At 50.5% G+C, this 25,156-nt stretch overlaps 10 protein-coding genes across 10 annotated transcripts; 5 read left to right on the plus strand and 5 right to left on the minus strand.

Moving 5' to 3' along the window:
- Nucleotides 1–1,661: 1,661 nt before the first annotated feature.
- STEHIDRAFT_109563 (uncharacterized protein) lies at nucleotides 1,662–3,395 on the minus strand (the record flags this gene model as incomplete). Its single annotated transcript, XM_007302137.1, has 9 exons — nucleotides 1,662–1,685; nucleotides 1,769–1,856; nucleotides 2,087–2,137; nucleotides 2,188–2,213; nucleotides 2,255–2,292; nucleotides 2,796–2,861; nucleotides 2,917–2,977; nucleotides 3,058–3,149; nucleotides 3,212–3,395. 9 exons carry the CDS (start codon nucleotides 3,393–3,395, stop codon nucleotides 1,662–1,664), a joined length of 630 nt encoding a protein of 209 aa, XP_007302199.1.
- Nucleotides 3,396–5,429: 2,034 nt separating this feature from the next.
- STEHIDRAFT_53136 (uncharacterized protein) lies at nucleotides 5,430–7,784 on the minus strand (the record flags this gene model as incomplete). Its single annotated transcript, XM_007301472.1, has 4 exons — nucleotides 5,430–5,843; nucleotides 6,213–7,085; nucleotides 7,168–7,546; nucleotides 7,585–7,784. Coding segments are annotated over 4 exons (1,866 nt in total), but the record flags the coding sequence as incomplete, so codon positions are not given.
- A 77-nt stretch (nucleotides 7,785–7,861) lies between these two features.
- Nucleotides 7,862–9,005, minus strand: STEHIDRAFT_53513 (FabD/lysophospholipase-like protein; the record flags this gene model as incomplete). The annotated part of the gene is made up of 3 exons (XM_007301505.1): nucleotides 7,862–8,516; nucleotides 8,561–8,782; nucleotides 8,854–9,005. 3 exons carry the CDS (start codon nucleotides 9,003–9,005, stop codon nucleotides 7,862–7,864), a joined length of 1,029 nt encoding a protein of 342 aa, XP_007301567.1.
- Nucleotides 9,006–11,464: 2,459 nt separating this feature from the next.
- STEHIDRAFT_155034 (uncharacterized protein) lies at nucleotides 11,465–11,784 on the minus strand (the record flags this gene model as incomplete). Its single annotated transcript, XM_007302138.1, has 2 exons — nucleotides 11,465–11,557; nucleotides 11,620–11,784. 2 exons carry the CDS (start codon nucleotides 11,782–11,784, stop codon nucleotides 11,465–11,467), a joined length of 258 nt encoding a protein of 85 aa, XP_007302200.1.
- A 266-nt stretch (nucleotides 11,785–12,050) lies between these two features.
- On the plus strand, nucleotides 12,051–12,417 carry STEHIDRAFT_129789 (uncharacterized protein; the record flags this gene model as incomplete). The annotated part of the gene is made up of 2 exons (XM_007302139.1): nucleotides 12,051–12,083; nucleotides 12,148–12,417. The coding sequence occupies 2 exons, from the start codon at nucleotides 12,051–12,053 to the stop codon at nucleotides 12,415–12,417; spliced, it is 303 nt and encodes a 100-aa protein (XP_007302201.1).
- A 1,131-nt stretch (nucleotides 12,418–13,548) lies between these two features.
- Nucleotides 13,549–14,324, plus strand: STEHIDRAFT_53319 (uncharacterized protein; the record flags this gene model as incomplete). The annotated part of the gene is made up of 2 exons (XM_007301489.1): nucleotides 13,549–13,736; nucleotides 13,817–14,324. Coding segments are annotated over 2 exons (696 nt in total), but the record flags the coding sequence as incomplete, so codon positions are not given.
- An 822-nt stretch (nucleotides 14,325–15,146) lies between these two features.
- STEHIDRAFT_76304 (uncharacterized protein) lies at nucleotides 15,147–15,902 on the minus strand. Its single transcript, XM_007301574.1, has 2 exons — nucleotides 15,709–15,902; nucleotides 15,147–15,647 (listed from the first exon to the last, which is right to left on the minus strand). The coding sequence occupies exons 1-2, from the start codon at nucleotides 15,822–15,824 to the stop codon at nucleotides 15,227–15,229; spliced, it is 537 nt and encodes a 178-aa protein (XP_007301636.1). The 5' UTR covers nucleotides 15,825–15,902; the 3' UTR covers nucleotides 15,147–15,226.
- A 1,071-nt stretch (nucleotides 15,903–16,973) lies between these two features.
- Nucleotides 16,974–19,138, plus strand: STEHIDRAFT_167177 (uncharacterized protein; the record flags this gene model as incomplete). The annotated part of the gene is made up of 14 exons (XM_007302140.1): nucleotides 16,974–17,205; nucleotides 17,272–17,366; nucleotides 17,438–17,498; nucleotides 17,552–17,617; nucleotides 17,707–17,744; nucleotides 17,797–17,847; nucleotides 17,902–17,989; nucleotides 18,056–18,339; nucleotides 18,398–18,472; nucleotides 18,536–18,554; nucleotides 18,619–18,664; nucleotides 18,719–18,839; nucleotides 18,909–18,929; nucleotides 18,995–19,138. 14 exons carry the CDS (start codon nucleotides 16,974–16,976, stop codon nucleotides 19,076–19,078), a joined length of 1,281 nt encoding a protein of 426 aa, XP_007302202.1. The 3' UTR covers nucleotides 19,079–19,138.
- A 722-nt stretch (nucleotides 19,139–19,860) lies between these two features.
- On the plus strand, nucleotides 19,861–21,963 carry STEHIDRAFT_109568 (uncharacterized protein; the record flags this gene model as incomplete). The annotated part of the gene is made up of 14 exons (XM_007302141.1): nucleotides 19,861–20,041; nucleotides 20,109–20,203; nucleotides 20,262–20,322; nucleotides 20,388–20,453; nucleotides 20,513–20,550; nucleotides 20,615–20,665; nucleotides 20,725–20,832; nucleotides 20,885–21,145; nucleotides 21,210–21,332; nucleotides 21,405–21,423; nucleotides 21,488–21,533; nucleotides 21,589–21,724; nucleotides 21,789–21,809; nucleotides 21,871–21,963. The coding sequence occupies 14 exons, from the start codon at nucleotides 19,861–19,863 to the stop codon at nucleotides 21,961–21,963; spliced, it is 1,299 nt and encodes a 432-aa protein (XP_007302203.1).
- Nucleotides 21,964–23,770: 1,807 nt separating this feature from the next.
- STEHIDRAFT_120014 (uncharacterized protein) lies at nucleotides 23,771–24,673 on the plus strand. The gene is made up of 4 exons (XM_007302142.1): nucleotides 23,771–24,031; nucleotides 24,109–24,203; nucleotides 24,266–24,326; nucleotides 24,387–24,673. Exons 1-4 carry the CDS (start codon nucleotides 23,821–23,823, stop codon nucleotides 24,578–24,580), a joined length of 561 nt encoding a protein of 186 aa, XP_007302204.1. The 5' UTR covers nucleotides 23,771–23,820; the 3' UTR covers nucleotides 24,581–24,673.
- The last annotated feature ends 483 nt before the right edge of the window (nucleotides 24,674–25,156 follow it).

A 25,156-nucleotide genomic window follows, 5' to 3' on the forward strand; every position in this document is an offset into this window, starting at 1 on the left:
TATATCGTACAGTTGTATGTTGTACTCGAAGAACAAATGCATAGACATGTGCAAAAACAATTTCTCTGACACATATACAGCCTTGCGAGTACCCATGAACATTTATGAGAATAAAGGAGGCCGGAAAGCGCTAGCAATAACTCTTTCTTTACGATGGGTCTGTCGTTTTGACTCTGGTATGTAAGCGGCACGGCGGATATCCGGACCGGGCTCGATCTAAGGCCTCCTTCCAGCTCGAGCACAACTCTCATTGTGCTGTAAATGGCGCATATGTAACTCAGAAAACATATATATACATTACTTGGATAAGTGGTTTATATACCCGTACACTAGTTACACAGCGGGGTAAACGCTAAAGGACGATAATGCATGTACGCCACTGTGGTGTGCCGCCGGCACAACATGGCGCAAGTTGGGCGATTATAGTGTGCCTGGCCACTGTGACTGTGGCGTATTTCGTCCACCCTCAAAGAGTGACACGAAGAGAAGTCGTAGCTCACCACATCCGGCAACGGTCCCACCAAAGGACTCGGAGGTCTCTCGCACCATCCGTTACAAGTCAACGTGCTCTCGGGACTCAGACACTGCACGGGAGAAGCGACAAAAAAGGGGCCTGAGACCGAGCTGTAGATGTGCGGATTGTGGGAGTGGTACGGATTTCTGTCGACGTTGGATCGGACATGAGTATGGGAGTGGTCGTGGTCGTCGGCGCGTCGGTTCGGGTCGGCAGCGAAGGAGCTTGAAGATGTTGAAGACTCGCTGGCCTTTGCGTTGGTCAGTAAGTCTGCTTGAGTGTGGATTTGTGGATTCGTTATAGGAGGAGCATCCTGTGCTGGAAATCCATGTTGGTCCCTAAGAGCTTCCCTCCTCCTCGGCGTGCGTGGCGTATACGGAATCGCCGTGTTCGGAGACATCAGCGATGTGCCCGCCTCCACACCTTCCGCTCCAATTTCACGTTCACCGACGTCGATACCCGGACCCGAATCCGCGTTAACACTCCTTCCAATGGGTCTCAACCCTAGTCCGATCATCTCGTCTGCACGAAGGGACGCGCGATCCGATGGTACAGCATCATTCGTACGGGGTACAGGAAGCGAGTTCGACCCATGCGCAATCGTAGATGGCGGGAGTTTGGTATTGATATTCAAGTTGATATAAATATCGGAAAATGGAGGTCGGGGCGAGGAATGAGAGTGCGACGATGGAGGTGGCGTCAGGGGTGGCGTGGAGGGCGTGAACTCGAGCTCGGTCGATGGTGCGGGTAAGGGAGACGTAGTTGGTGTGGTGAACGGTTGTCTCCTCGGTGACAGAGGGTGACGAGTCACCGAAGGTATGAGTGCTGAGAAACCAGGTGATGGGGAAGGGTCTTGGAGCGGTGAGAGGGGTAAAGGTGATAGGGCTGCCGGCTTCGAAGAGAATGGAGGTGCAGGCGAGGTTGAGTCGGCAACCGCAAAAGTGCTTGAAGGGGAAGGTGAAGGAGAGATGGTTGGAGTGTTCGCTTCAGAGGCAGAACTGTCGTCGAGAAGAGAGAAGAGAGATGATGAAGCTGTGTAATTCACACCAAAAGAATCAGGATATCTCTAGAGGTTCATATACCAACGAATCACAATGGACTTACACGTCGCCAAATCCCTAACTGTGTATTCACAAACAACCAACAATCAATCAGCAGTCAGCATGACATTCTAGCACGGGTTGTAAAAAGATTTAAAAAATAGATAACAGGACACACCATTCCAATTCTGCAAAGTCTTTGTCCTCCGCTTACCCTGCGACAGCCATGGCACCCAAACCTGATTACAGTGATGATGAGGAAGGTCGAGCAGCGTTCCGGAGTGGCACGAGTCGAGGAAGGCCTGGAGACAGCAGTAATCATCAGTATCGCATATCGTTCAAATAAATCAGCTACAAGGAAACTGATGCTTCGAAGACGGGAAGTATTGTGTGGCGCAGGAACGCACAGATAGGGGCAGAAGGAAGGTGTGACGCGAAGTGGAAGTAAACGAAGTCCCCGGAAGTAAATTTCGATGAAACAAATAGACTACTCGCAATGGGAACTCGATATTCGAAAAGGGAAGGTGCGTACAAAGAGTTTGCATCCGGAAGGAAGAGGATCGACGAGAATTCGGCGGATCTCCTGTCAACGTCAAAAGCCAAATAATTCAGCACAAGGACGACCAGGCATACCGGTGGGCAGCTGGGGAGTGGCCCCACTGCAGACCATGGCGGCGAAGAGGAAGAAGAAGAAACGTACGTTATCAAGGATTTTCCTCTCATCGCTGGAGATGATCACTGTTTGGGTCGATCAACGTTATATTACAGTGACTAGCCGGAGCCCGTGCTTCGCAGGGAAAACGGACATGTTCATTATCAGAGTTGTCGAAACCTCCACGGAGGTCTTGCGGGCCACGAAGCCGCCGAGCTACGCTCGTCGGCTTCGTGGCCAACTGGACAATGACTGCAGCTTCAGCGTCAGAGGTCCAGCACAAGGTCCGTAAAAGACCGGAGGCCTCGACACATATACAGGTGAGCCCGAGCATCTGCCATGGTGTGGCCCAGCTGTGGCTAGAGCAAGGAGCCAGACGGCGATGCATGTGGCATCCCCGCCAGTGGTTCATTCGCGTCTCCGAGTCCAATCACCGTCCAAGTGTCCAGCGAATGAGATGGCCCAGTTGACTATTGGAAATGGGGTCCCGTGACACTGAGCTCCTTTCTAATGTTGATAACTCACGGAGAAAGGGGTTGCCGTAGAGGAACGACTAGGGCGCGGTGCTGTTAGGCAGAGGAACACTTACGCTCGTCCATTCTGTCCTCTTCTTTAGTGTCTGTTGTAGCCTCCTGCTGGTCGGAATGGCCCGAGTCTGTATATAACGACAGTTCAGTGTACTGTGGAAGAGTTTGGTTTCGGGAACGTACACATGAACACCAGCGTATCGCCAGGCCGAGCGTCCTTCGAGAGCTTGCACATTTCCTGTCTCTGTCATGACCACCAGAAAAAAATTAGCAACAATATATGGTGCAATCAGAAGGGAGGAAATGAAGGCGGTGAGCGCTCACCAAATTCTTGCGAGTAGGAACTCGTGATGCTTCGTGGACGGGTTGTTCGTCTGTCATGATCACAATATCCTCCTCCGTGTAGCCATACGTATCTAACCGATTAGACATTTCCTTAGACCTTCTGAGCTTTGTACTCAGAACGAAAAGGACGCACTAAGTAGCAACTCCCTCATCTGCCTCACGTCGTGCCATGGGCCTTCCAGCTCTGGCCATACCTCTGCTCCCTTGTAGCATATCCCAACCAGCAGTGCGCGTTTCCTCCCCTTCCCCTTGCCGGAACCAAGGTCCTCTGACATCTTCGTCGGCGTGGCCTTCGTGGTAGGTGGTATGGGTGCCATACTGAAGAGTTCCTCAATCCGCGAGGTATCCTTGCGGTGAAGATATGGAAGACTGAGATCAAGAGTGAAGGATGCTGTGACTTGTCGCCGTCTGCAATATATACGAGGCGTCTCTCGATATGAATGGAAGGTATCGCTAAAGCTCGTGGTGGAATTATCGCATTGCGCCCAGCACACAAGACGGTGGAGATACTTATGAGTGCGAAAGTTAGAGGCAGCGCCGACTCAAGAGCGGCCAGGGGCTCCAACTTTGTCAACCGAAGAGATTGTGGCCACACAGCGCGGGGCCACTTCGCCGGCGGTTATTTCATTTTCGGGTCGGGAGCGAGCGAGAGATAGGCGAGAGATAGGCGAGAGGGCCGGCGATGTTTGATCCGCACGCCGATCGCCGAGCACCATCATTTCTGATCTCTCGAGCTTGCCTGCATCAGTCTCCTTCATCAGTCTCTTCCTCCATCTGTGAGCGACCGCATCTTTCAACAGCACAAGCACCGGACCATCGACTACCCATCATATCAGCGCTGCGCCTACGGTGAGATCGATACTCCATTTAGCTTTTATCACTTGCTATGTTGCGGGTACTATCACCTCGTGCTCGCTAGGATTGAAGCCACCGACGTGCCCATCGGCGCGGATGGTTGACATATTATTCAACCTTTGACTGGACTCAGAAAATAATAGATGGCTACAGTGCTTGATTATGGTCCACAGATCGGATAGCCGTGCAGTAGAGCCTCGCAGCTCTACCTAAATTCTGTCGCTTTTCATGGGATGAATCGTCACTGGCATGTATTGCATCGTTCTGATTACTAACACGCCTCCATCATGAACACTATCTTTACTCTCCGCAAAGGACTAGATTATGCAGTGATGGACGAGAGCCTACGACAGTCTGCGACGACCATAGCCTAGCTCGAATCGACGATCGTCTCTGAGCCTTCCTTCGGTTCTTCTTCAGCCTGAGAACCTTTGCTGCTATTTCGACTTGATCTGGGAGATTGACTGCCTCTGGTTTCGTCTCTTCTGCACTTGGCGAATCTGACTATGCTTGACTTCTCGCATACTTCGAACTGGGTAGACAGCTCTATCAATCGGACACCATCTATATTAGAGGCGATTCTGTGAGGATGTCTGCAACCCGCTGATTCTCGGGTCTGAAAAACGTGAACGTCTCTCTCATGCTCATTGCGTTTATTATGAGAGCAATGAAGGCGTGAACTGCAAGAGGTGTACGACCATAGACACGTATATTTTTCCCGGTGAGTATTTCATTGTCGCTCATTCCGAATGGTACAGGTGTTTACGGGTATACGAGGAGATTTATGTATCATCGAATATGACACTGAGACTGGGAATTGACCAGCAAGGGAAAACGAGATAACATAGTGCGTACTGTTGTCTGCGATGTCGTCCTCGTATGTCGTTAACCCGAGAGTCTCGATGTGTTTACACCGTCATAGCATGCTCGCCTCTCCAAACAGTGTAAATATCCACTTGCTTATCAGCTCATTTCTGCCGAACTAATCTATCTTCCTGCATCAGACTGCTTGTCGTGCCACCCGTCAATTCTCGCCAAAATACCATTCAGTTCTCGCGTCATTGCCATCGTCTCCATCACACCGCTACTGCCGCCTGGTCAAATCTTGCTGGGCGAATGTAAACCATCTCTGCGTACACATTTCTTTTTCTTGTTTTCTTTTGCTTGTCGCATACCGCCCTCCAGATCGTCATGACACTCTTCAAAGATGACGAGGAAGCAAATAATGACCGCGTATCATCTCAATTGGATCTCCTTTGGGACACATATTGCTCGGGAGTACCTACCGATTGGAGTCTATGTGAACACCGGCCACGATGTGAGTATAACTCTGGTCATTGTATTGTACTTACAAGGGTATGCGGATTTTGGATCTAGACGATGAACATGGATCTGTGCGAATAGATGCTGGTGTATGGAGCAGTAGATTGAGAAATGTCTATCGTCATCGGACAGTGGTATAGAATCCGAACTCCAGGAATAATTAATACAAGGATTCAAACATCCTTTCTGCTACCCAGTCTGGCTCTCGTTTCTCTCACAACTGCATCCAGTCTCTCCGCGTCCTCGGTTCTTCCTCGGTCACGATAGGTCACTGCGAGATTTTGCATCCTGGTCAGTGTGTAGGGATGCTCCTCCCCGAGTACATGTTTGCAAAAATCCACCACAGATTCTCCCAACTTCTTTGCCTCTTCCGACTGATGCTGGCTCCAGTATGTGTATGCGAGGTTTGCCAGGCTTAGTAGTGTGTAAGGATGCTCCTCGCCAAGCACCCGCTTTCTTGTCTCCAGCACCATCACCTGCAGCTCCTCCGCCTTCTTCCACCGGCCCTGATTCGAGTATGTGGCTGCGAGGTTTGCCATGCATGTTATTGTGTCGGGATGGTCCTCGCCGAGCAGGTGGTGACGGTGCTGGAGACGACGAAGCGGGTGCTCGGCGAGGAGCATCCCGACACAGTAACAAGCATGGCAAACCTTGCAACCACATACATTGATCAGGGCCGGTGGAGAGAGGCGGAGCAGCTGGAGGTGAGAGTGCTGGAGACGAGGAAGCGGGTGCTCAGCGAGGAACATCCCGACACAATAACAAGCATGGGAAACCTCGCATCCACATACCGGAACCAGGGCCGGTGGAAAGAGGCGGAGGAGCTGGAGGTGACAGTGCTGGAGACGAGGAAGCGGGTGCTCGGTGAGGACCATCCCGACACACTATCAAGCATGTCAAACCTCGCAGCCACATACTCGAATCAGGGCCGGTGGAAAGAGATCGAGGAGCTGTACGGGACGGTGCTGGAGACGAGCAAGCGGGAGCTCCTGGGCCTCTTTCCAGCTTCCCTGTTTCCAGTATGTGGTTGCAAAGTTCGACACACTTGATATTGTAGCGAGATGGTCATCACCAAGTACTCGCTTCCTCGTTTCCATCACCTCTTTCCCGAGCTCAGCTGCCCTCTCCCATTGGCCGGCATCACGTTGCACCAGTGCCCATTCCGTGGCGAAGTCAGATACCGTGCAACTCCTCGGCTCTTTTAGCACCTCATTCACGTGAGAGATGAGACTACGTCTGAATTTGTCGGAAGTTACATCTGAGGAGTGTCTGATGCAAGCGGAAAGGATTGACTGTGTAGACAGATGGCATGCCTTCGTATCTTCGATGGTCGTTTTGGACCAGTCGTGAACAAGCGGATGAATGGAGTAATAGTGATTTCTTGGGTCATGTTGGATGAGAGAGAACGAACGGAGCTCCGTTGTGATGGCAAGGAATTTTGGACGACTCCACCCGTGTTCGTCCATCAAGGAAGATAAGAATTGTTTTGCGCTGTCGAATGACGCCTGTTCGAAGTCGGTCAAAGGTATCGACGGCTTGAATCTTCTTATTTTTTCAGCGGCACGTCTGAAGATGGTCTCTGATATGCCGTCGTAGTGGAGGAACGCGCATAGATGTAAGAACACGCGCGCGGGAAGGCCAAGTCGCTCGTAACTCAGATTCCAGGTCGTGTAGACGGAATACTTGTACTTGTCGGACTGCTGTACGCCGCGCTTCGCTAGGAGTTCCCTGCGGTGTTTCTGATACTCTTCCAAATACTCCGTGATTGAGCAGCCGGTGTCAGTGATGTAAGCGCCTGCTTGTACTATAGCTAAAGCAAGGCAGCCCATCTCCTACAGTATGAGGATCATATAGTTAGTGAAAAAACAGTTGAAGGGGCTGTGATCCGCTTACTTTCACGAGAAGGGCAACAGCACTCTCTGTCGCATGATCTCCGGCCATGATATCTTCACGCAAACCGGCCGTCCTGAGCAGCAATATCATTGCATCATCAATAGAGAGCCCCAGCAACTCGTAGGAGGCGCCTTGGGGACGAGCATGGTGCTTGACCTGTTGATTACGCGACGTGACCAGAATATCACCATGTTTTCCACCAGGGAAAAATTCGTGGAGGTTCCTGGTTGTATCGTCGGCACCATCGAATATGAGCAACCACTTTGTATGCTGGGAGGCCAGCCACGAGAGTGCATCGTGATGTGATTCTCCTACTCCTCTGGCAACGGCGATGTCGCTGAGGCCGACGGTGATTGTCTCCTCAGAGCTTGCGTCGATGAAGAAGATATCTGAAAACCTTTGTGGCGGCAATAGATTGAATAAGTCTATGAGAACGTATGTGCTCGCGAAATGACTGACTCAGCAGAATGAAGATCGACGAATTTGAAGGCCGTCTGACTTTTCCCCGCTCCACCGAGACCATGTACAGTGAAGATATGTCTCTCATCCGAACCGTCTATAACACAATCTTTCATCTTTGAGAGAACCTCGTCTCGGCCGGTGAAAAGAACCGTGGGCTGAGGACACTGCATGAGACCGAGCTTATTGACAACCTTCGTGCGAACCACACTGTCTATTCAAAGAGAGCAATGAATAAGAGAACCTTGAGTGATCAAGAATGAATGCGTGCCGTACTAATCTGGTTTACAGGAATAATCCCTTTGCGCTCTCGTATGACTGCAACGGCTCGTCCGAGCGGTTTGTGAACACGCTCAAGACGCATGTATTGCTGCGTTGCGCCCTCGATATCTTTCGACCTCTCCCAGTCTCCCAGACCAATGCCCTGAAGACCCTGATCTACGCTGAACCGAAAGTACACATCGGATATGTTCACGAACCGCCTTTCAATCTCGTTTGCCTTTCGTTCGCAATCGGTCGCGATACGCTGAATGGCGTTGACGACGTCAAGCGGCAACACTCGCTGAAAGAGCCCGGCTTTTGGAATTGAGATTGTTCCAGGGTGTCCTGTGCCGATGCTAACAATAGACGCGACCTTACGACCAGGGAATAAGTTTTCAGCTTCGATGAGCACCCAGTCGACGGGATTGTTGCAGCCCATGCCGCCGTCGATGTATGCAGCCGTTTCAGATTCGTCGAGGTAGGCCGGCTTGAAGAATGTGGGAGCCGCTGTTGTAGCACGGACTGCTCGGATGATAGTACAGTCCGGCAAAAAATTGTCTGGAGCTCGATAGGTACGAATGAGAGTGGGAACGCCGGCCTCCATGTTGGCCGCAGCCATAGCGCAAACAAAGCTGTTGCAAACGATCCTTGTGAGTATCGATGAACAACGATTGCAGAGCAGCACACGCACCATTTGGGTACCGTAGCATCAGGTACCAGCATTTTCTCCTCTGGGTTCCCCGTTCGCTCCCGCACGATTTCCCTGGCCACACTTTCCAGATTCGAGGCTTTGAACTTTCCATCCTTGAAGCGCGACTTGGTCTCTGAAAAGACCTTTGCGGCCAATTTACGGTAGGCGTCGATAGCCTCGTCAACTGACATGCCCAGTCGGCCGAGCATGATGGCGATGATGCTATCACATTACTCGATAAGCCACTATCAGAGCAAAGTGAATTTGTGGAGAGTATGTAGATAGCTACGCACCCGCCAGTGCTCGTGCCTCCAATTATGTCGAAGTACTCGCTAGGAAGAGGGGCTTTCGGGAGACCTTCTAGATACCTGATCCTCTCCATGATCTCGCGCAAGATCAAGAGCGACGACAGTCCCCGTATACCGCCCCCATCTACAGATGCCATATCTTTGTATCAGTTTCGAGTAATCAGAATGCTCTTTACAGCAGATCGTAACTCACCAAAAGACAATAAGTTCAGCCCTTTCTCAGTTTCAGAGGTCGACGCCATGGCTAGGATGTGGACGGTAGGCAGTAAGGAGAGTGTGTGGGAGCGAACGAACGAGAGCCGCGCACAACCCGCATGCATTGCTGTACGCACGTCAAGTGGCGTTGCACTGCACTGACACGCCGGCTCTATTTTTGTCAGGTTAGCGCTGAAGACCAAGTAATGTAACTAGTCGGTGTATCGCCCCGCAGAGACAACTCTCGGGCGTGAGCAACGAAATGGATGCGTTCAAAGAGGCCGGAAATCTTTCCTTATACTTGTCATTTAGCCCCCTGAACCTCCAGAAAAGATAAATTCAATGCAATCAGCAGGGAACGGGCCAGATGTTATGGATCACTGAATCTAGAATTTAAAAGTGCGGACAATATTCCAGAAACTAGCGCAATAAGGACGCCTCGATGTGTCGCGGGAACGGGAATACTCGTTCACCACTACTATGAAGCCGTAGGTGCCGAACACAAGTAGTTCCAGCCGAACTCTACCTTGACGGACCAAGCTTTTCGCAAACAATATCAGTGTTTGAAAATTTGCCATACGCGGCTTAATTTTCAACAATAGTCGAGTTTCGGGAACGGGGAGATCCCACTATCCCTGAAAGATTGCGTACCCAACCATAAAGAGAGGTGATCAAGCAAAGGCTTGATCTAAGCGCGCATATGCACTATCGACTGAGGCCAAGCAGAGGGTACGAGGGCCGCCTCAGCTGCTAACTGAAGTACCAGCGAGTCAAGTCTCAAAATGATGCGCTTTTCGTGTGAAGAATTCTCGTAGTGGACAGAGATGGACTGCTCGGGGCGGCTGTTATAGCTAGAACGATGGTGTGGCCCTGCCGTCTATCACAAAACGCTTCGCATCGCAAACGCATCAGGCTGCCACACCACAGAGATCAGCCGTGCACCAGCGAGTTCAATGAACGTAGTGAGAAATAGCAGGTGGTCCTCCTAGAGAGAGGGATGGGCCCGGATGGCCATTGATTACTTCCCTCGAGTCGCACATGAGCAGGAATATAGGCCCGCATATACATCAACACATTGCCGCATCAGATGAGTATATGTACTGATCGCAAGGCAGATCTGACAGGGAAAGTTTTCGAGAAGGAAGAGAGGTGGATTCGTCTTGGACGCAGAAAAGACACAGAGCAAGCTCCACCGTGTCGTCCCCGATCGTCGGTAGGAGTGACTGACGTGTCCGCAGATGAGGCACCCTGTCTCGTCCATTACGAAGGCGACTACAGTTTCCATTCTCCCTCTGTTAGCTTCCTTCAGCCAGCCCTAAAACTATAACGTCAACAAGTAAGTGGATCAACGTTGGATCTTCGGCGATGAACGATCTTTTGAATTCACCTGCCTGCCACTGGCGAATACCTTGGGTTCCATTCAAGGAGAAATTGTGCCATGCACACAGGTGCAACAAGTCATATTCATCCAGAGCTGTCATAGTCAGCATCCGATGGATGCCAGAAGGATGCCAGAGCACACGTAGCCTGTAGATTGCAGTTACATGCCCCTACTCCCGCAGTACCAGGACAGCAACCAAACCGCCAAGTGTCAGGAGGAGCATCACATACAGACCATGATTATGATATCTGTAACAGACCAAAGAGGCAGCGTGAGGCATGGAGGTCTGAGGCAGTGAAGGTGTAGGAAGAAAGAGCAAGGAAGGAAGGAAGAGACACAGAGAAAAAGAGAACGCGCGTCGTGAACCTAAAATCACGTGATCGCGTCTACGCCGTTTCCTATCGTTGCTGGTGTCGGTGACGACTCGTTCTCTCTCATTGTACCTTTTCGATCCTCGGGAGACCATGCCGTAGAGAACATAACTTACCTCTCGTGTAATCAGGCCGCGTCGGCTGTTAGCTTCTGCATTCGACCTGGTTCCAAGACCTCGAGCTCTTCGCACCTCCCTCTCGGTCGGCCTATCCTTTGAACCATACACCAAGTTTCCCGACTAAAAGCATACATTTATAGAGCTCTCGGAGAAGCTGGTTCGTACTGCTTTACCAATCTAAGCCAGGCTGCTTCATCGTCTTCCTTAGACTTTTCTGCCGTTGCCGACGACGTCGAAGTGTCTCCGACAGAAAGTTACGAAGCAGCTCATACGTGCACCATCAAAACCGTGCAGTAGAGGTCATTTTATCAAATGTATACACAATTCGAATAGAAACTCCCTCAGCAGCCCGACCTCGAGACCTCACCCAAGATTCACTTCCCATCACTTCACAGATGGCCAAAAATTATCTGCCACCTTCGGCAGTGTTCACATTCTCATCCACGGTCCCTTCTCAACCCCTCCGTACTCAAGCACCACTGAATCCGACTCAATCCGTCCGCTACCGGAAACTACTCACCCTAGACAAATCAGATCGGAAGCCGGTGGCGAGACCTAGTTTCGGGAGCTGGGGAAGAGGATGACGAGGAATCTGGCTGGGATGTGCGGATAGCTCGCGGGTGCTATGGATGCATATAAGGTCAGTATGGTATCTTCTCCGAGCCATGAAGACGCCATCGCATACGGAACATATCGAGATCCGCCATTTACGCTCCATCGCCCCTCCTCCATTCGCGTCATCTTCCGCCTTTGTTTGCTTCTTCAAAACACTCATACATCCCTGCATTCGTAGATTGGCAGCGTGTCTCTCGACTTCTGCATTTCCATCCACCCTGATGTTACCCTCCATCTAGGAACGTACAACCTATCTCACCTCGACGTGCGCAAGGAAGATGTCTCCAAAGCGGCAAGAGTGGACAACTGGCAACGAAGAAACCACGCATCACTTAGGTACCGCTGACAGCGTCAAGGAGATGTGGTCATCACGGACGTATTCGTCTGTTGTTAGTAGAGCTGTAGACGGAGGTGTAGTGAGAAGTTGTGGCGGTGGCTCGGGTAACTTGAAGACAACAGCGCACTGAATGGGCGAAACTCTACTGCACGAAGCCGGACCTTATGTATCCCTACGTTTGGTCTCAATGTCCTCTCGTGAGTCGTGCCCTACTCTTTGGCATCGGGAGTCTTGCTTCATGCTGAATACGCATGCGGTCAGGTCGAAGACGACCACGAAGACAGTCAGCTTCCCGCCGGTATTCATGCTATGGCGGGGAGTAGAAAGCAGCAGTGCACGAACATTCACATTGGCAGCGGCAGCACACAATCGCGACTAAACGACCACATTACATCCCATCGCACGAATCCGCTTCACATATTGGCAGTCATGTTGGAGAGATGGTCTAAGGGTTGTGGCGCGAGACCTGGATATCCGGTATCGACGAAGGAGGCTTGTCGCGGTTCTGCGAGAAGGAAAGTGGGGAGGTAAGATGGCGAGGAGACGAAGAAATAGGGGGCAGAGGTGCGGACAAATGCAGAGGTTGTGGATGAAGTGACGAAGAGAGCAGAACATTTCATGTACGGTACCCTTCACTTTTCCATTCTTTCCAATTAGTCTGTGGGCGACTACTGACGATCTCTCTCCTGTCTTTTATCATAGTTTTATTATTTCTTTCTGTACGGATTCACTTGTTCAGTCTCTCGCCAAACATATATCGCTCCTCGAGTTATATGTCCTTCGTTCTCGGTGGCGCCACATCCGTGTCTTGTGCCACACAATCGAGTTTGTCACAACTTCGTCCTCGCATGTACGATTGCGGCACGATCTAGCAGAAAGAACCAGAGCAAGGTTCACTGTACTGGTGCTGTTTTGCATCATATCTTCGTCATTCGTGATGCTGTATTCGTCCTCAGGGCTGAGGTACGCCCATCTTTACCCATCCTGACATCATTTCCTGTGGTATTTATCCGTAGGCCATGTTTTTGCGCAAAGGCTGTGATGGATATTTAACCTGCGACGCCCTGGTACCGGCAGGTGTAAATCCACCCTATCTCTCTATTCAGGAACATGAAACCGGCTTCAGTATGCTTATGTTTGAGTATTATTGCAGTCATGCCGATTCGGCCAGGGACGATAAACTTGGTCACTTGTCTATGTTTCTCATGCGAGCACAGAGATCAACATGTGCAAAGACATGTGTCTGGCTGCAGGTGCGTTCGTCCGTGGGGTGAGGCAAGGGCTTGCCCCCCTTTCCTTATTTCAGTCTTCCAACAGTTACAGACAAATATGACGATACAGGCCTCACAGTATACTTACGTTGCTTTCTCAGAAGCCTCCCCTGGAACAGCAGAGATGTCGTGCGAAAGACGTACGGAAGGGGACATCTCACACGTATGCCTCACTAGGTCCTCGTTGCGAATGGCACTTATCCTTCGCAGTCATCTCTACCTGGCTGTCAATACCAAGCCATAGCGCGACGGTCATAATGGCTACTACTCGTCGACATCCGCTGTGGTACCTGTCCGATGGCGATGTGATTTTCCAAGTAAGCGTGCAATTACCCTGTGGTTTTGATCCTCATGCGTTTCGGGCAGTCATTGATCACCACTGCAATGCGTACAGGTTGAGAGAGATATTTATCGCTTCAGGCTGCAGGTCCTTGCAAGACACGCTCCCTTCTTCGATGACTTCAGGAACCTTCCTCCACCTCCGAATCCTTTAGAAGGCTGTGTCGATCGGTGTCCCATTATTCTGGACGGCACGAAGAGCGAGCATTTTTGTAATGTTCTTGTTTTAGTTTATGGGCTGTATGCACGATGCTTGCTCCTGGCTCTCCCTTCTCACGCACTATGCTGACGGTAGCGACTATCCGGTTCTACAGCCACAGACCTAAAATACCGCCACAGACAGAGTCTCAGTGGAGAGGCGTTCTAGATCTTGCCGGGCGATGGGACATGGAGGATATCAAGGACAAAGCGCTGTGTGCTCTCAAGAAGATGAAATTCGAGGACCCTATCGAGCAGATCTTGATATGCGACCGCTTTGGGCTGCCCAAAACATGGGCGATCAATGCTTTCAACCAGCTCTGCCCGCCTTCCATGACAGGCGGCCCAGTCACACAAACCCTCTTTCGGAAGTACCAATTGAGTATGCGGGATGCGGAGCGGCTTGGATTGGGGAATGTCATGTTGGTGTATCGACTCCGAGAGAGGCTCCGATTGAAGCGGACGATAGTCAGTGGGTTTGGAGGGATCGTGACTCTACCGATGGGCGGGATAGGCGAGTTCGTGGGCTGGGTGCTGCCTATACCTATCGACGAGAGAGACATCAGGTGTGTCTTTTATTTTATAATGGGATGTCTTGTCTGTGTGTGGATTGATTTTGTTTATGCATAGGGATGCTGTCGCAGATCTAGGGCTTTGAGGTGATCAATGGTATGGTAGTCTCCGGGTCAGAAATCGGATGAGCCTTTACCATCTCATGTATGTAGCGCTCCTTATTTCAGTAACACCATAAAACACTGAGTGGTGCTGTTTCATTCTGCGCTTGGCTGCAGCTTGATCGTCAATGAGAAGTGGCAGACAGTGTACTTGTGCGTTCACACCATCTACACCAAGTGTCTACTTACACGCTCAATACACGCTGGCACTTACACCGCGAAGCGCCGTTCTCCGCCATGCTATCTGAGCGCCCTAATTATATTATTATCGTTCCATTCGTGTGCCATTGTAAACTCGTTTAAGTACCCGCTCCTTAGAGAAACTAGTCTGAGGTGCATTTTGAGTGCAGTTGTCTGCAACTTATTATACAGACGGTACATACGGTCAGAACTGCGCCACTCTTGCCACTCCGTCGGAGGAGGATGCGCGGCCACGTGAAGATCACGTTATCGTGTTGCTCGAGCTTCGGGCGGCTGTGCTCGGGCGCTAAATTCTCCAAAAATTCTCTCTTTCAACAACCATTGCTTTCCACCTTCGCGTTGTGTTCTGTCGCTCACTATGGCTGCTCTATCTCTTTGGAGAAAGCGCGACTAGAATGCAAGGTACAAGTCAGTTGAAGTGGTGCCAGCTTCCTATGTTCTTATCCCATATATCGAGGCTTGTTTAAACCCTATGGTACGTTTCCATCAGTTCGAATGTCGACTCATGGAGCGTGAGCTTGACGATCTCTTCCGATCGGGTGAGTTAAAAGGACGAGCAACTCCCTCTGGCGTTGCGGGGCAATCAAGATGGTATTCACCAATGCATCAACTTGGGTTCCCATACATGTGATAATGAGGCTACCGTCTCATGCATGCTTATGCCATCCCCTCAACTCTAGCTTTTAGTGCCACACCTTGAGCTACAAAAGCTTCCTGCAATCCCTCCGCGAATAATGCGTCCAGCACATAGCTCAGCGGACCATAATAAACCTCCAAACTTTCGTAAAGCGTCACAGGACTGCCATCCTCTCCCTCTATCACGGTGAAAGCCTGCCAATGCGTTGCATTTAACACGACCTGGGGAAGCATGATGCTCTGCCACGCGACACGGTTCAAGTTCTCGTCGATTACGGTGATGTTCTCGAACGACGACTGGGCGTGCAGGAGATTCGGTGGTGTGCTGGCGTTCACGGGAAGAGGAAGAGGCGGAATCTGGCAGTCGATGATGGCGCGGAGATTCTCGTGTGGCGTTTGATCATCGAGAGGAATACCGAACGCGTCTGTCACGGTCTGCGAGCTGTGTAGAGGGTGTGTTAGTGCACTCGGCTGCCATCACTGATTTGCTGATGTTTTCTTACCGGACGAACGGATTCCAGTCAGGATAGGACGGGAAGTCGAGCAGTACGTCCCATGCAGTACTCAACGGCGCGTTGATTTCAATGCAGGTTGAAGCGTTGAACACCCCAGGCGCCATGTCTGGAATGTTAGTGAAGGTACACGACTGGGCGAGCGTTGGTAGAATGAGCACGAGAGGCACGGCGAGCGCGATGGGAGAGATTGCTGCGAAAGGCATGATTGCGACAGGTTCTCGAGATCTTCGACCCTTCGTCTCTCGTCGACGGGCTTTTATCCTCTCCACTTTGCCTCGCTCACACGGATCGTGATTAACCTCGCACATGTTATTTCATCTCGTACGTACCACTCTCACTGATCATCATTTTACACGACGATGCCCTTGTTTTTTGGCCGCCGTGACCGGTCCTTCTCAGGAGGAAGATTCGTTTGTGGACCATACGTAGGTTGAAGGAGTGCTGATCATTGATGATTCTGCCGCAATATTCCCGTCGAGGTCGCCCTCAGCATCCTCCAGACGAATACCGCGTGAAGGATCCGCTGTAACTTCAGGCACTGTCACTTCGACACTGACACATCTACGAAGGTAGAAGCTCTCTCCTTGCGGTCTCATTTTTATCCATGCAAGAGGTCCATGGAGCCTGTGTATTCATGGCATCTGTGGCGTCACGACTCTCGTGCGTGTTTGGTAGGCGATGCTTCTCCTCAGAACCGACACCGGTATCTATAGCATGTACGTGACGCTTTTTGCGGGAATTTCTCGCGGTCTCATGTGATAGTCGATAGCTGCACAAGGTGTCTGTGCGAAGTTTATTCCTCTGTGAAGTCCGCATTCTACCTCGTGTCATGGGCATTGCACCTTCGCTGGCTTTCGTGCGCGAGACGTCAGCGATCCGTAGCATCCACGCCGTTGTTTAACGCTCCCAGTCTAGAGCTCGAACGCCCGGAAATCACATCTGAAATTTGGAGTGCTGGCCCGCGTGTCTCCAGACAGCTATGCGCATATGTATCCGGGAATTGGAGGGCTCCTTCAAGTATGAGCAAAAACGTGGTTGACATGTTGATTCCTGTGCTCTATTTCAACACGCACCGCCATCGCGCGTATGCTCGGATCCTGCTGTCAGCAGTTAGCTTGAAAAATGATTACAGCTACTGTGGTCCTCGGATGCGATGATGGAAGGACGTTCTTTCAGAACAAGGCTCCGTTGGCCCACAGCCTTTCTCCCGTCTATATAGACCTGTCGAGTCAATGTGGTGGATTTTCCTATCGATGCCCGCTCTTCCTCGATTCCAGGCATCCAAAGTCATTCAGACTGCTGTCCCCCGCCTATTGCAACGCCAACTTGCTGCCGCCGCCGATTTCTTCGGCGGTGGCAGTGGACGCGAAGGGCAGAAGAAGGCTTTATTGATCGGAATAACGTATCGGTATAACTCCACGGACATATACCCGGAGCTTCACGGGACGACGAGCGATGTGTGTGAGCTCAAAGAAACGCTCATTAGTGAGATTGTTTTCCCTCGTTGTGTATGCTGTGCGGTTTTGATCTGGCTTTTCATGTTGCATTCAGACTGTTATGGATTCAAGAAGGAGGACGTGGTTGTGTTAAACGATGGAAATAACGATACCATGGGATCAGAAACGTGGCCTTCGAGAACCAATATTGTGGGTCTCCTCAGTTTTTATTTAAATCAAGTATTTATGCTGAACTGGTCCTGGGAGTTGCTCATGGTTAGATCGCAGCGATCAAAGCCTTGGTTGACGGTGCCCAGCCTGGGGATGATTTTGTCTTCCATTGTAGGTCCAGTGTGGTGGCTGGTAAAGTAATAATGCTCTTAACTGGTTCGTAGTTGCGGGACATTCGGACCAAATTGAGGCTAAGTTCGATCTCAATGAGGAGGACGGCCAAGATGAAGGTAAATACTGCCTTTAAAGCGAACCCGTGTAGCGCGCCACTTGGGCGGGCGGAACAATTGTCCGAACTGAACATGTGTATGTATGGCAGTCATGATCTGTGCCGATCTGCAGCGGATTATAGACGATGTAAGAACCTTGTCGAGTCTGTTTTTGATACGAGGACTAATGCATATTTTAGGATATCCGCAAGCTCCTCGTGGATCCACTACCGAAAGGCAGCAGGCTGACGGTAATGTCTCTCCTTTTAAGCCTCATCGACGCACATGCTCACTGCGGTGACCAGGCGATACTGGATTCCTGCCATTCCGGTACTATGCTCGACCTAACTCACTATGGCTGTAACGAATTTCCAGAACGCCATAACTCCATGCGTACGATTTTGTTGTTAATTCTAGTCTGCTTCCCTTCGCCGTGCTGATGTGGACCTCATTGATTAGCGTTTGAGGTCGTCGTTGGAAGACACGAAGCGCGACCCCGTCGTTGTCCACGCCGTGTTCACACTGTCGCTACCGAGCAAGAATTCATCCGGCGCTCTATCATCCCCGACAAGTTATCTCTCATGAAACTCAAGGTCCATGCCATAGCACGAATGAAGATGGGAGCAAAAAAGGGCGCATCTCGTCGGAAGTTCTCTGCAGCCCAGCTCCTGTTTGCTCGGTCTGTTGCTCCGCGGACATGCGGAAGCCATTGCAAACTTGAAGTGAGGACAGAGGCTACCGTTGTAAGGACTCTATTCGAATTTCTACACTGCCTTGTTCGCAGCTGAACGGGGTTGATAGATCTCCATCTCCGCATGTGCGGACCATCAACTAGCTTATGAGGATGATATGGAGAATTCAGGTTCCATGACCAAGGTAGTTTCTGTAAATACTGCATGTACATACTTTCTTTCTCACATGAGCCTTTCTCGATCCCAGTCTTTGGTCAAGATCCTAGGTGAGTGACGATATGAGATTTCTCTACATGAAAGAGCCGCACTTGACCACTTCCGGTTTACTAGGGAAACATCCCTGCATCACGATCAACGAGCTACGCAAGAAGCTTCGGTGAGCTTGTTCTTCTACCTTTCTCATACAGCGTTACTTACGGCGCCTATGCAGGTCTAAGTTTTACGAGTCTGCATTCGCGCGGCGTAAACGGCTGGTGGTGTACCAGAGAATAGGTGGTGATATGACTGACTGGGAGGACGACTTGCGCGACTTTGAGGTTCAGATCCCTCAGGTACGTCAGCCAACAGTACCCTGGTCAACTTCCACTGCTCATTTATCGCTTACCGAAATGTTTCTTAAGATTGGCAGTCTAACTCCTCTGGTGCGCAATTCAACAGCCATCAGAGTACTATAAAGGTGGACTGACCATACACCCTGACTTTACAGGATCCCGATGAGGTATTTCTCGTTGGGCACAGAGGACGCCCATTTTGGTGCAAGACGCGGTTCAAGACGAAGATGGTGGCCTAGCGTCGTTGGCAATATCCCGATGCTCGCGCCTGATACCTTATGACATTATACTCATCTCTCCCCTCTGTATTAATTTTCTCATATGCTTCTTCCTCCGTCGTTCGCATTCTTCTTCCGTCATTCTCATTGACATGGTCGCCTCGAACCGTTAACACCGAGCGTCTTCTAAGTACACGTTGAGACCATCGTTGGTTCTGTGACTTCTTGCTTTGCATCATCGCTTGTCCTGCCCTGAACTGTTCCCTATCTGCATCACATATACCCACCGCTTCGTTGTTCCCATTGTACTTCCATACCATTTCTCTCTGCTTCCGGTTCCGCCATCTCGTCACCGCAATATCGTTCCATGCCGGGGTATACCGTATCCGCACCTTCGACTTCTGTGTACTCACCGCGGACATATGTTATTCCATCCTTGACCGCTCTTCATCTCGTTTCTCGTCTCTCCCTTCGAACTGCATTTCTCCCTATCTCGGATCCTCCAGTTTTTAGCGACGCTTGACGCTTTCCTAATCTGCCCTTCTTTAGCAGGGCCACATCGTTGTGGCGATGCTCCTTCCCGCCTAAGTTATCCAAGTTAGCTTCGGCGGTACCCCTCAGCGTCCCGCTCCTGTTTCAAATATATCACACATCTTGTTCCCGCCATTCATCTTCTCCGGTGTACAGGACCTCTTTGCGATGAATGGAAGATCGACTAATAACTTTGCGCCCTGCGTGCTCTTTATCAACCCCCTCCTCTTATCCACCACCATCGTCGACTCCCTCCAGTGCCAGTTCCACCCATGGTGTTCCCTGTCGTCAGCCAGTGCATCTCGCCTCTGCAGCGTTTTGGTTTTGGGGCCCGTGAAACTAAGCGGAAGGCTTTGTTGATCGGGATCAACTATCTTCATCAGCAAAGTGAGCTGTACGGCTCTCTCAGCGGACCCATCGACGATGTGAAGGTGCTCAGGGATACTTTGATTAGTAAGTCGCCTTTCACCATTGTTCACTGCAGGGCAGAATATACTCATTGATTCTTCATTTGTCGCAGCTTATCATGGCTTCAAAGAGAAGGATGTAACGGTCATGACGGACGAAGAAAAGGACCCGAAAAATCGGAAGATGCTTCCTACCAAGGCGAATATTGTGTGTATGCACATGCTCAATCACAGTAAATAAATGATTTTGACGGCCAGATACACAGATCAAGGCCATCCAGGCCCTTGTACAGGACGCTCGACCTGGAGATGTCTTCGTGTTTCATTGTAAGTCGTACTATATACTGTCTCTTCTATTGCTCAGCCGACTGATATGAGTTGCACGCCGTCAGATGCGGGCCACACGGACCAGAGAAAGGCCATCAACGATTCAAACGAGAAGGATGGGCTTGACGAAGGTTGGTTATCAAACCTGCAAAGAGCAGGCGGTGCGGTGCTAAATCGTCACATCGCACAGTGCTCATTACTTCTGACTTGGAGCAAATAGTCGACGACGTGAGTCCCCGCATAGTTGTTCCAGGTCAATGGGTTGTTGATTCGTCATCGAACACTCCCGCAGGATCTGCACAAGCTACTCGTCCGTCCTTTGCCTGAGGGAAGCAGACTGACGGTACGTCATATTCAATCCAACTCAATTGTTAATCGAACGAAACCAACTAGTCATCGTAGGCAATCTTCGACTCGTGTCACTCTGGAACATTGCTGGATCTTTTGCATTACGAGTGCAATTGCTCCGAGAAACGTCGAGGATCCACATGTAAGCTCCCGTTCGTTGGTGTACGTTCGACTTAAATTGAAAAGGGCTCGAACGCTAGCGGAACTTGTGCAGCCTCCCAGTCCTGGAGTTGCGCAGACATGCTTCAGGATTCGAGCTCTCACTCTTGATATTGGGTATATTCGGCGCGGCCAGAAGTATCTCCGAAGTCGTGGGTCCAAGTTGAGGACTAAAGTGCGAGGGACAATGAGGAGTCAAACTCGTGGATCCAAAGTTGAGCCCATTGGTACCGAGTCGTCCAACCCGCCAACCTCGTCTTCCCAAACCCGGTGTGGGCCACACTGTCGTTTCGAAAGGCGTTCAGGCCCTATTGTGGTGAGTCTTTATGATAATACTGTGTGCTCTAGAAGTGAATAATATATAAATTCTCGGTAAATAGATCTCAATATCCTCGTGCGCCGACCACCAGTTCAGCTGGGAGGTTGAGACATCAGACGGGGCTTCCTCGGCAGACCAGTCCAGGAGCTCGATTTCGTCTGAGTCTAATGGGTCCATGACTAAGGTTGGTCCACCCATTGTCTCCTTATGCTGTACACAAAGACTCAACCATGTCTTTCCTACGTTTGTTCAACAGGCACTGGCCAGAGTACTGCGTGAGTCCAATAATATCATGTTCTAATACGCCGAGCTGAACCAGCGTGGCGTACTGTGTAATAGAGACTAATCCGGCGGTGACTGTGACGGCCTTAAAGAAGAAGATTGAGTAAGTGATAAACGAATTTGTCCTTGCGTCCTTTTCAGTTGACGCTGGACCGCAGTGAAGCACTCTTCCGCTTTGCCTGCATCAAGCACGTTGAAGCGCAGAAATGGGTGCACGAATATGGCGACACACTCACCCGAGAGCAGAGGGAAGAATTGAACGAGGCTCTGAAGTTCGAAGTACAACTACCACAGGTACGCAGTAGTCGCACAGTTCCAATTACATCATGATCATGAACAAGCCCTTTTCCTTCTGCAGATAGGAAGCTTGAGCCACCTTGTACGTCCATCTTTGACCATGCCTTATAACCGAGAACAGGGATTGATATTTTTGACCATAGAGAGGGGACGAGGTGTTTATCATGGGTCGCCCTGGACATGATTATTCTGCCAGGAAGGAGTTCCAGTTACGTCTGGACATTCGGCGCCAGTGAATGCTTGTCTCACCTCGTTTTGTCCCTCACTATCTATCCCCCTTTGCTTGTGTACTAGTAGATATCGGTATAACTCGCCTTTGTACTAACTACATTAATTTCATCCGTACTAATCATCTTAATCATTGTATCCTACGGTCGTCTAATACATGATTTGGTTCAGAGAGGATGTGGCCCACTGGGTGGCGTTCGCACGCCGTGCCGTATGAATTTGAACTCCGACGTGCGGCCTGTCAAAACTGTCGACTTGCGATTCTGCGAAATCATATCGCACCGGCTTCGTCTTGTTCACTATATATCGTGCTCGCCCCCCAATACATTTTCTGTGAAGTCGTCTTCGGTGCTCATTCTAATTCTTTCTGAATTTGGCTCAACAACACTACATCGTCTGCGGGGGGACATTCATCCGAATTGCATCTTCGCGGCGCTCCTTCTCAACCCTTCTAACTTACGTGTGCTCTGACTGGGTCGCTCACGACAGGTGTACTGTCCCTGTTCTTGGACATCTTCTCGAACGATATCTCCTCAACTAACTTATTCATCGTATCTTGTACTCACCGTCTATGTTATTGGTGAGTTATAGCAAGCCTACCGTGATCATCGACTCAATCGACACATTGTTGTTACAGGTTGTTACACGGTCCTGGGATCATGCCGATCAGTCCTCCCCTCTTCTCTGTGTTCTCTCCCTGCTACAATCATCTGTCCTTATTTCACAGCGGGGCACTGCTCGTAATCTCGAGTATAGAAGCCGATTCAACCACTGGTCTCGACACACGTTGTATACCAAGACGCCACGGACGACCTCGTGTGATTCATTCGATTATAGCGACTTTGAACTTCACCCGAATTCAGCCTTCCGAAAACAAACGTTGTCAATATTACAGACCGCGCAATAGATGATGGTCATGGGAAGAAGGCTTTTCTTCGTGGGCATGACGTTCCTTCATGTCCTCCCACCGAGCCTATCATGTGAAGTCGTATAACCCTACCATTATCGTCTGTCTCCCGGGTTATGTCTATCGAACTCTCCACTGCCTTCATACTTGTACTGTCTGTGCCGCATAGATCTCGTGATTGGCTGTCTAGGGCGATCATGAAGCTCAACAGCTTTGTTTCAATTTCTCGCAAGACCTCGCAGTCACTACTTCAGCAATGTGGACAATGCGAGGTTTCTGCTACAACTGGCTGACAATGATACAGTTTTGGCCTCTCAAGTCCAAGACACAAAATGATCGGCGCCACAGCGGGAAACGCCACTCGATATCGACGTCGCTCGACGTCGTCTTCACTGCAATCAACGACAGTTTTTTGAGAATAACGCATAGCTATATCGAGTCACTTCCTTGCTACTACTCAATTCAAGGACATGTTCTGTTCACACATCCACAGTATGTTCATCTCCTAGTCAAGGGACTGCTGTCATTGCAACAGCTTTACACCATCAACGCCACAATCAGATTCACAGTTGTAAACTTGTAAGCATAGGAATATCCTGCCACCAAGCACTTCTTCTGCTATGATAGCTCCATAGATATCACACAGGATCTAACAGCTTCAGGAACTCTTCGATCCATCATAAATCCTTTCGTCGATTGGTACAGTTCCTTGGAACCGTGTAAGTGCAAGTGGGCGCCTGGTAAGTGGCGGTGGGACACTCCTTCCCAAAGCGATTCCAACATGAGCGCTTTGAAGTCAGGCACTCGAATCATTGAAATTAAATATTGAGTCTCGAGCTCATCATTCAATGTCTCTACTAGTATGCGGCTGTGTATGCACTGCCCAGGTCGACGAGACCTATCCGTCCGGCTCCTCTCTCTCTCGAACCACCACTATCGACTGGGCCGGTGGTGAAAGATGGCCCCTGTCTTTTCCAAGGTCGTCCGTAGCATCCCGCGCTTGCCACTACCGCGTCGGTCCAGCAGCGGAAGCAAAGAGCGTGAGCGCGTAGGACGGAGGAAGGCCCTGCTCATCGGTATCAACTATCAGTGGGGGGAGGAGCACGAGTATTTTGGACGCTTGCAGGGGTCCATCCGCGATGTTCAAGGGCTCAAGGACGTGTTGATTCGTGAGTTACATATCAAAACCTATTATAGAACTCAAGAGATCGCTGATCGCCTGACACGGTACTATGGTCCTGTGAAGGTTATCTTGGGTTCGAAGAGGCGGATATAGTGGTCATGACGGATGAGAAGTTGGAGGATCGTGCATCTGATACGTGGCCTTCCAAGGATAATATAGTGCGTCGTCCTCGGTCGAAGCTACGCGTGTATCGAAAGTTTACACTTCTCGCTTATGGCAGGTGGCGCAGATGCAATCGCTGGTTCAAGACTCCCAGTCTGAGGATGTATTTGTCTTTCATTGTACGTCCTTTGCGCAGACCTTTCCAGTATATCTGACCTGAAACGGCCAATATGGTTCAGATGCTGGACATACAGACCAGAGAGAGGTTCCGTCCCCCGAAGACCATCATGAAGAGAGTACATACAACATACGCCACAGTCATACTCGTCAGGCACCGCCAAGGCCCGACGAGATACGCCACTGTGGGCGGTGCCTGCCCACAGTGGCGTATCTCGTCGCCGCGTGTTCCAGACTTACTACAAACAGTGTCTAAACGGAGCGGCGAAAACAAATCCCCAAAATTGTCCGCCCGAAAGCCACGAAAATGTTGAAATATGTAGATTCTGTAATAAATATTATTTGTCACCCCTTTCCATCCCACTGCCATGAACGACGTCGAGCTCGATGACCCCGACCTCGCCCACAACGTTCCGGCCTATGTACTGGATAGATTTCGTGAATGGGTAATTTTCTGCGGTCAATTCTCGTCTCAACCTCACTCTGATGCCTCCTTTTGTAGAGATACTCCTCTCATGACATTCAAAAGGACCCAGGAAAATTTATTGGCACTGCTTGGGTCGATGCTGCCGAGCTGAGAACCTATCTGAAGACGAACCCTGCTGCTCTCCTGCGTTCTCGAGCAGGGAGTGAAGTTTCCTTCTCAGGCTCTGCGCCTCCTTCTCGTTCAGTGTCACGCATGAGTTCCGTTTCAGTCAAGATGGAAGCCCGGTGAGGCGCCCGCTGTGAAGTCTGAGCCAACCGATGACGAGGTGTTACTCTATGGGGATGTGGGAGGCCCGACGGCAGCGCCGGTTCGAGCGGCCTCATCGAGCGCTGCTTTCACGCTGGT

Source organism: Stereum hirsutum (assembly GCF_000264905.1).
Source record: "Stereum hirsutum FP-91666 SS1 unplaced genomic scaffold STEHIscaffold_4, whole genome shotgun sequence".
NCBI classification, from domain to species: domain Eukaryota; kingdom Fungi; phylum Basidiomycota; class Agaricomycetes; order Russulales; family Stereaceae; genus Stereum; species Stereum hirsutum.

What these genes read in the sequence shown, in the direction of transcription:
- STEHIDRAFT_120014 (XM_007302142.1), top strand. Translation starts at nt 23,821, where the DNA reads ATGGCCCCTGTCTTTTCCAAGGTCGTCCGTAGCATCCCGCGCTTGCCA. An exon ending in GGCCTTCCAAGGATAATATA is followed by an intron (nt 24,204 to 24,265) that starts GTGCGTCGTCCT and finishes CGCTTATGGCAG; the next exon opens with GTGGCGCAGATGCAATCGCT. An exon ending in GGATGTATTTGTCTTTCATT is followed by an intron (nt 24,327 to 24,386) that starts GTACGTCCTTTG and finishes AATATGGTTCAG; the next exon opens with ATGCTGGACATACAGACCAG.
- STEHIDRAFT_76304 (XM_007301574.1), bottom strand. Translation starts at nt 15,824, where the DNA reads ATGGCGCCTGGGGTGTTCAACGCTTCAACCTGCATTGAAATCAACGCG. An exon ending in GACTGGAATCCGTTCGTCCG is followed by an intron (nt 15,648 to 15,708) that starts GTAAGAAAACAT and finishes CCCTCTACACAG; the next exon opens with CTCGCAGACCGTGACAGACG.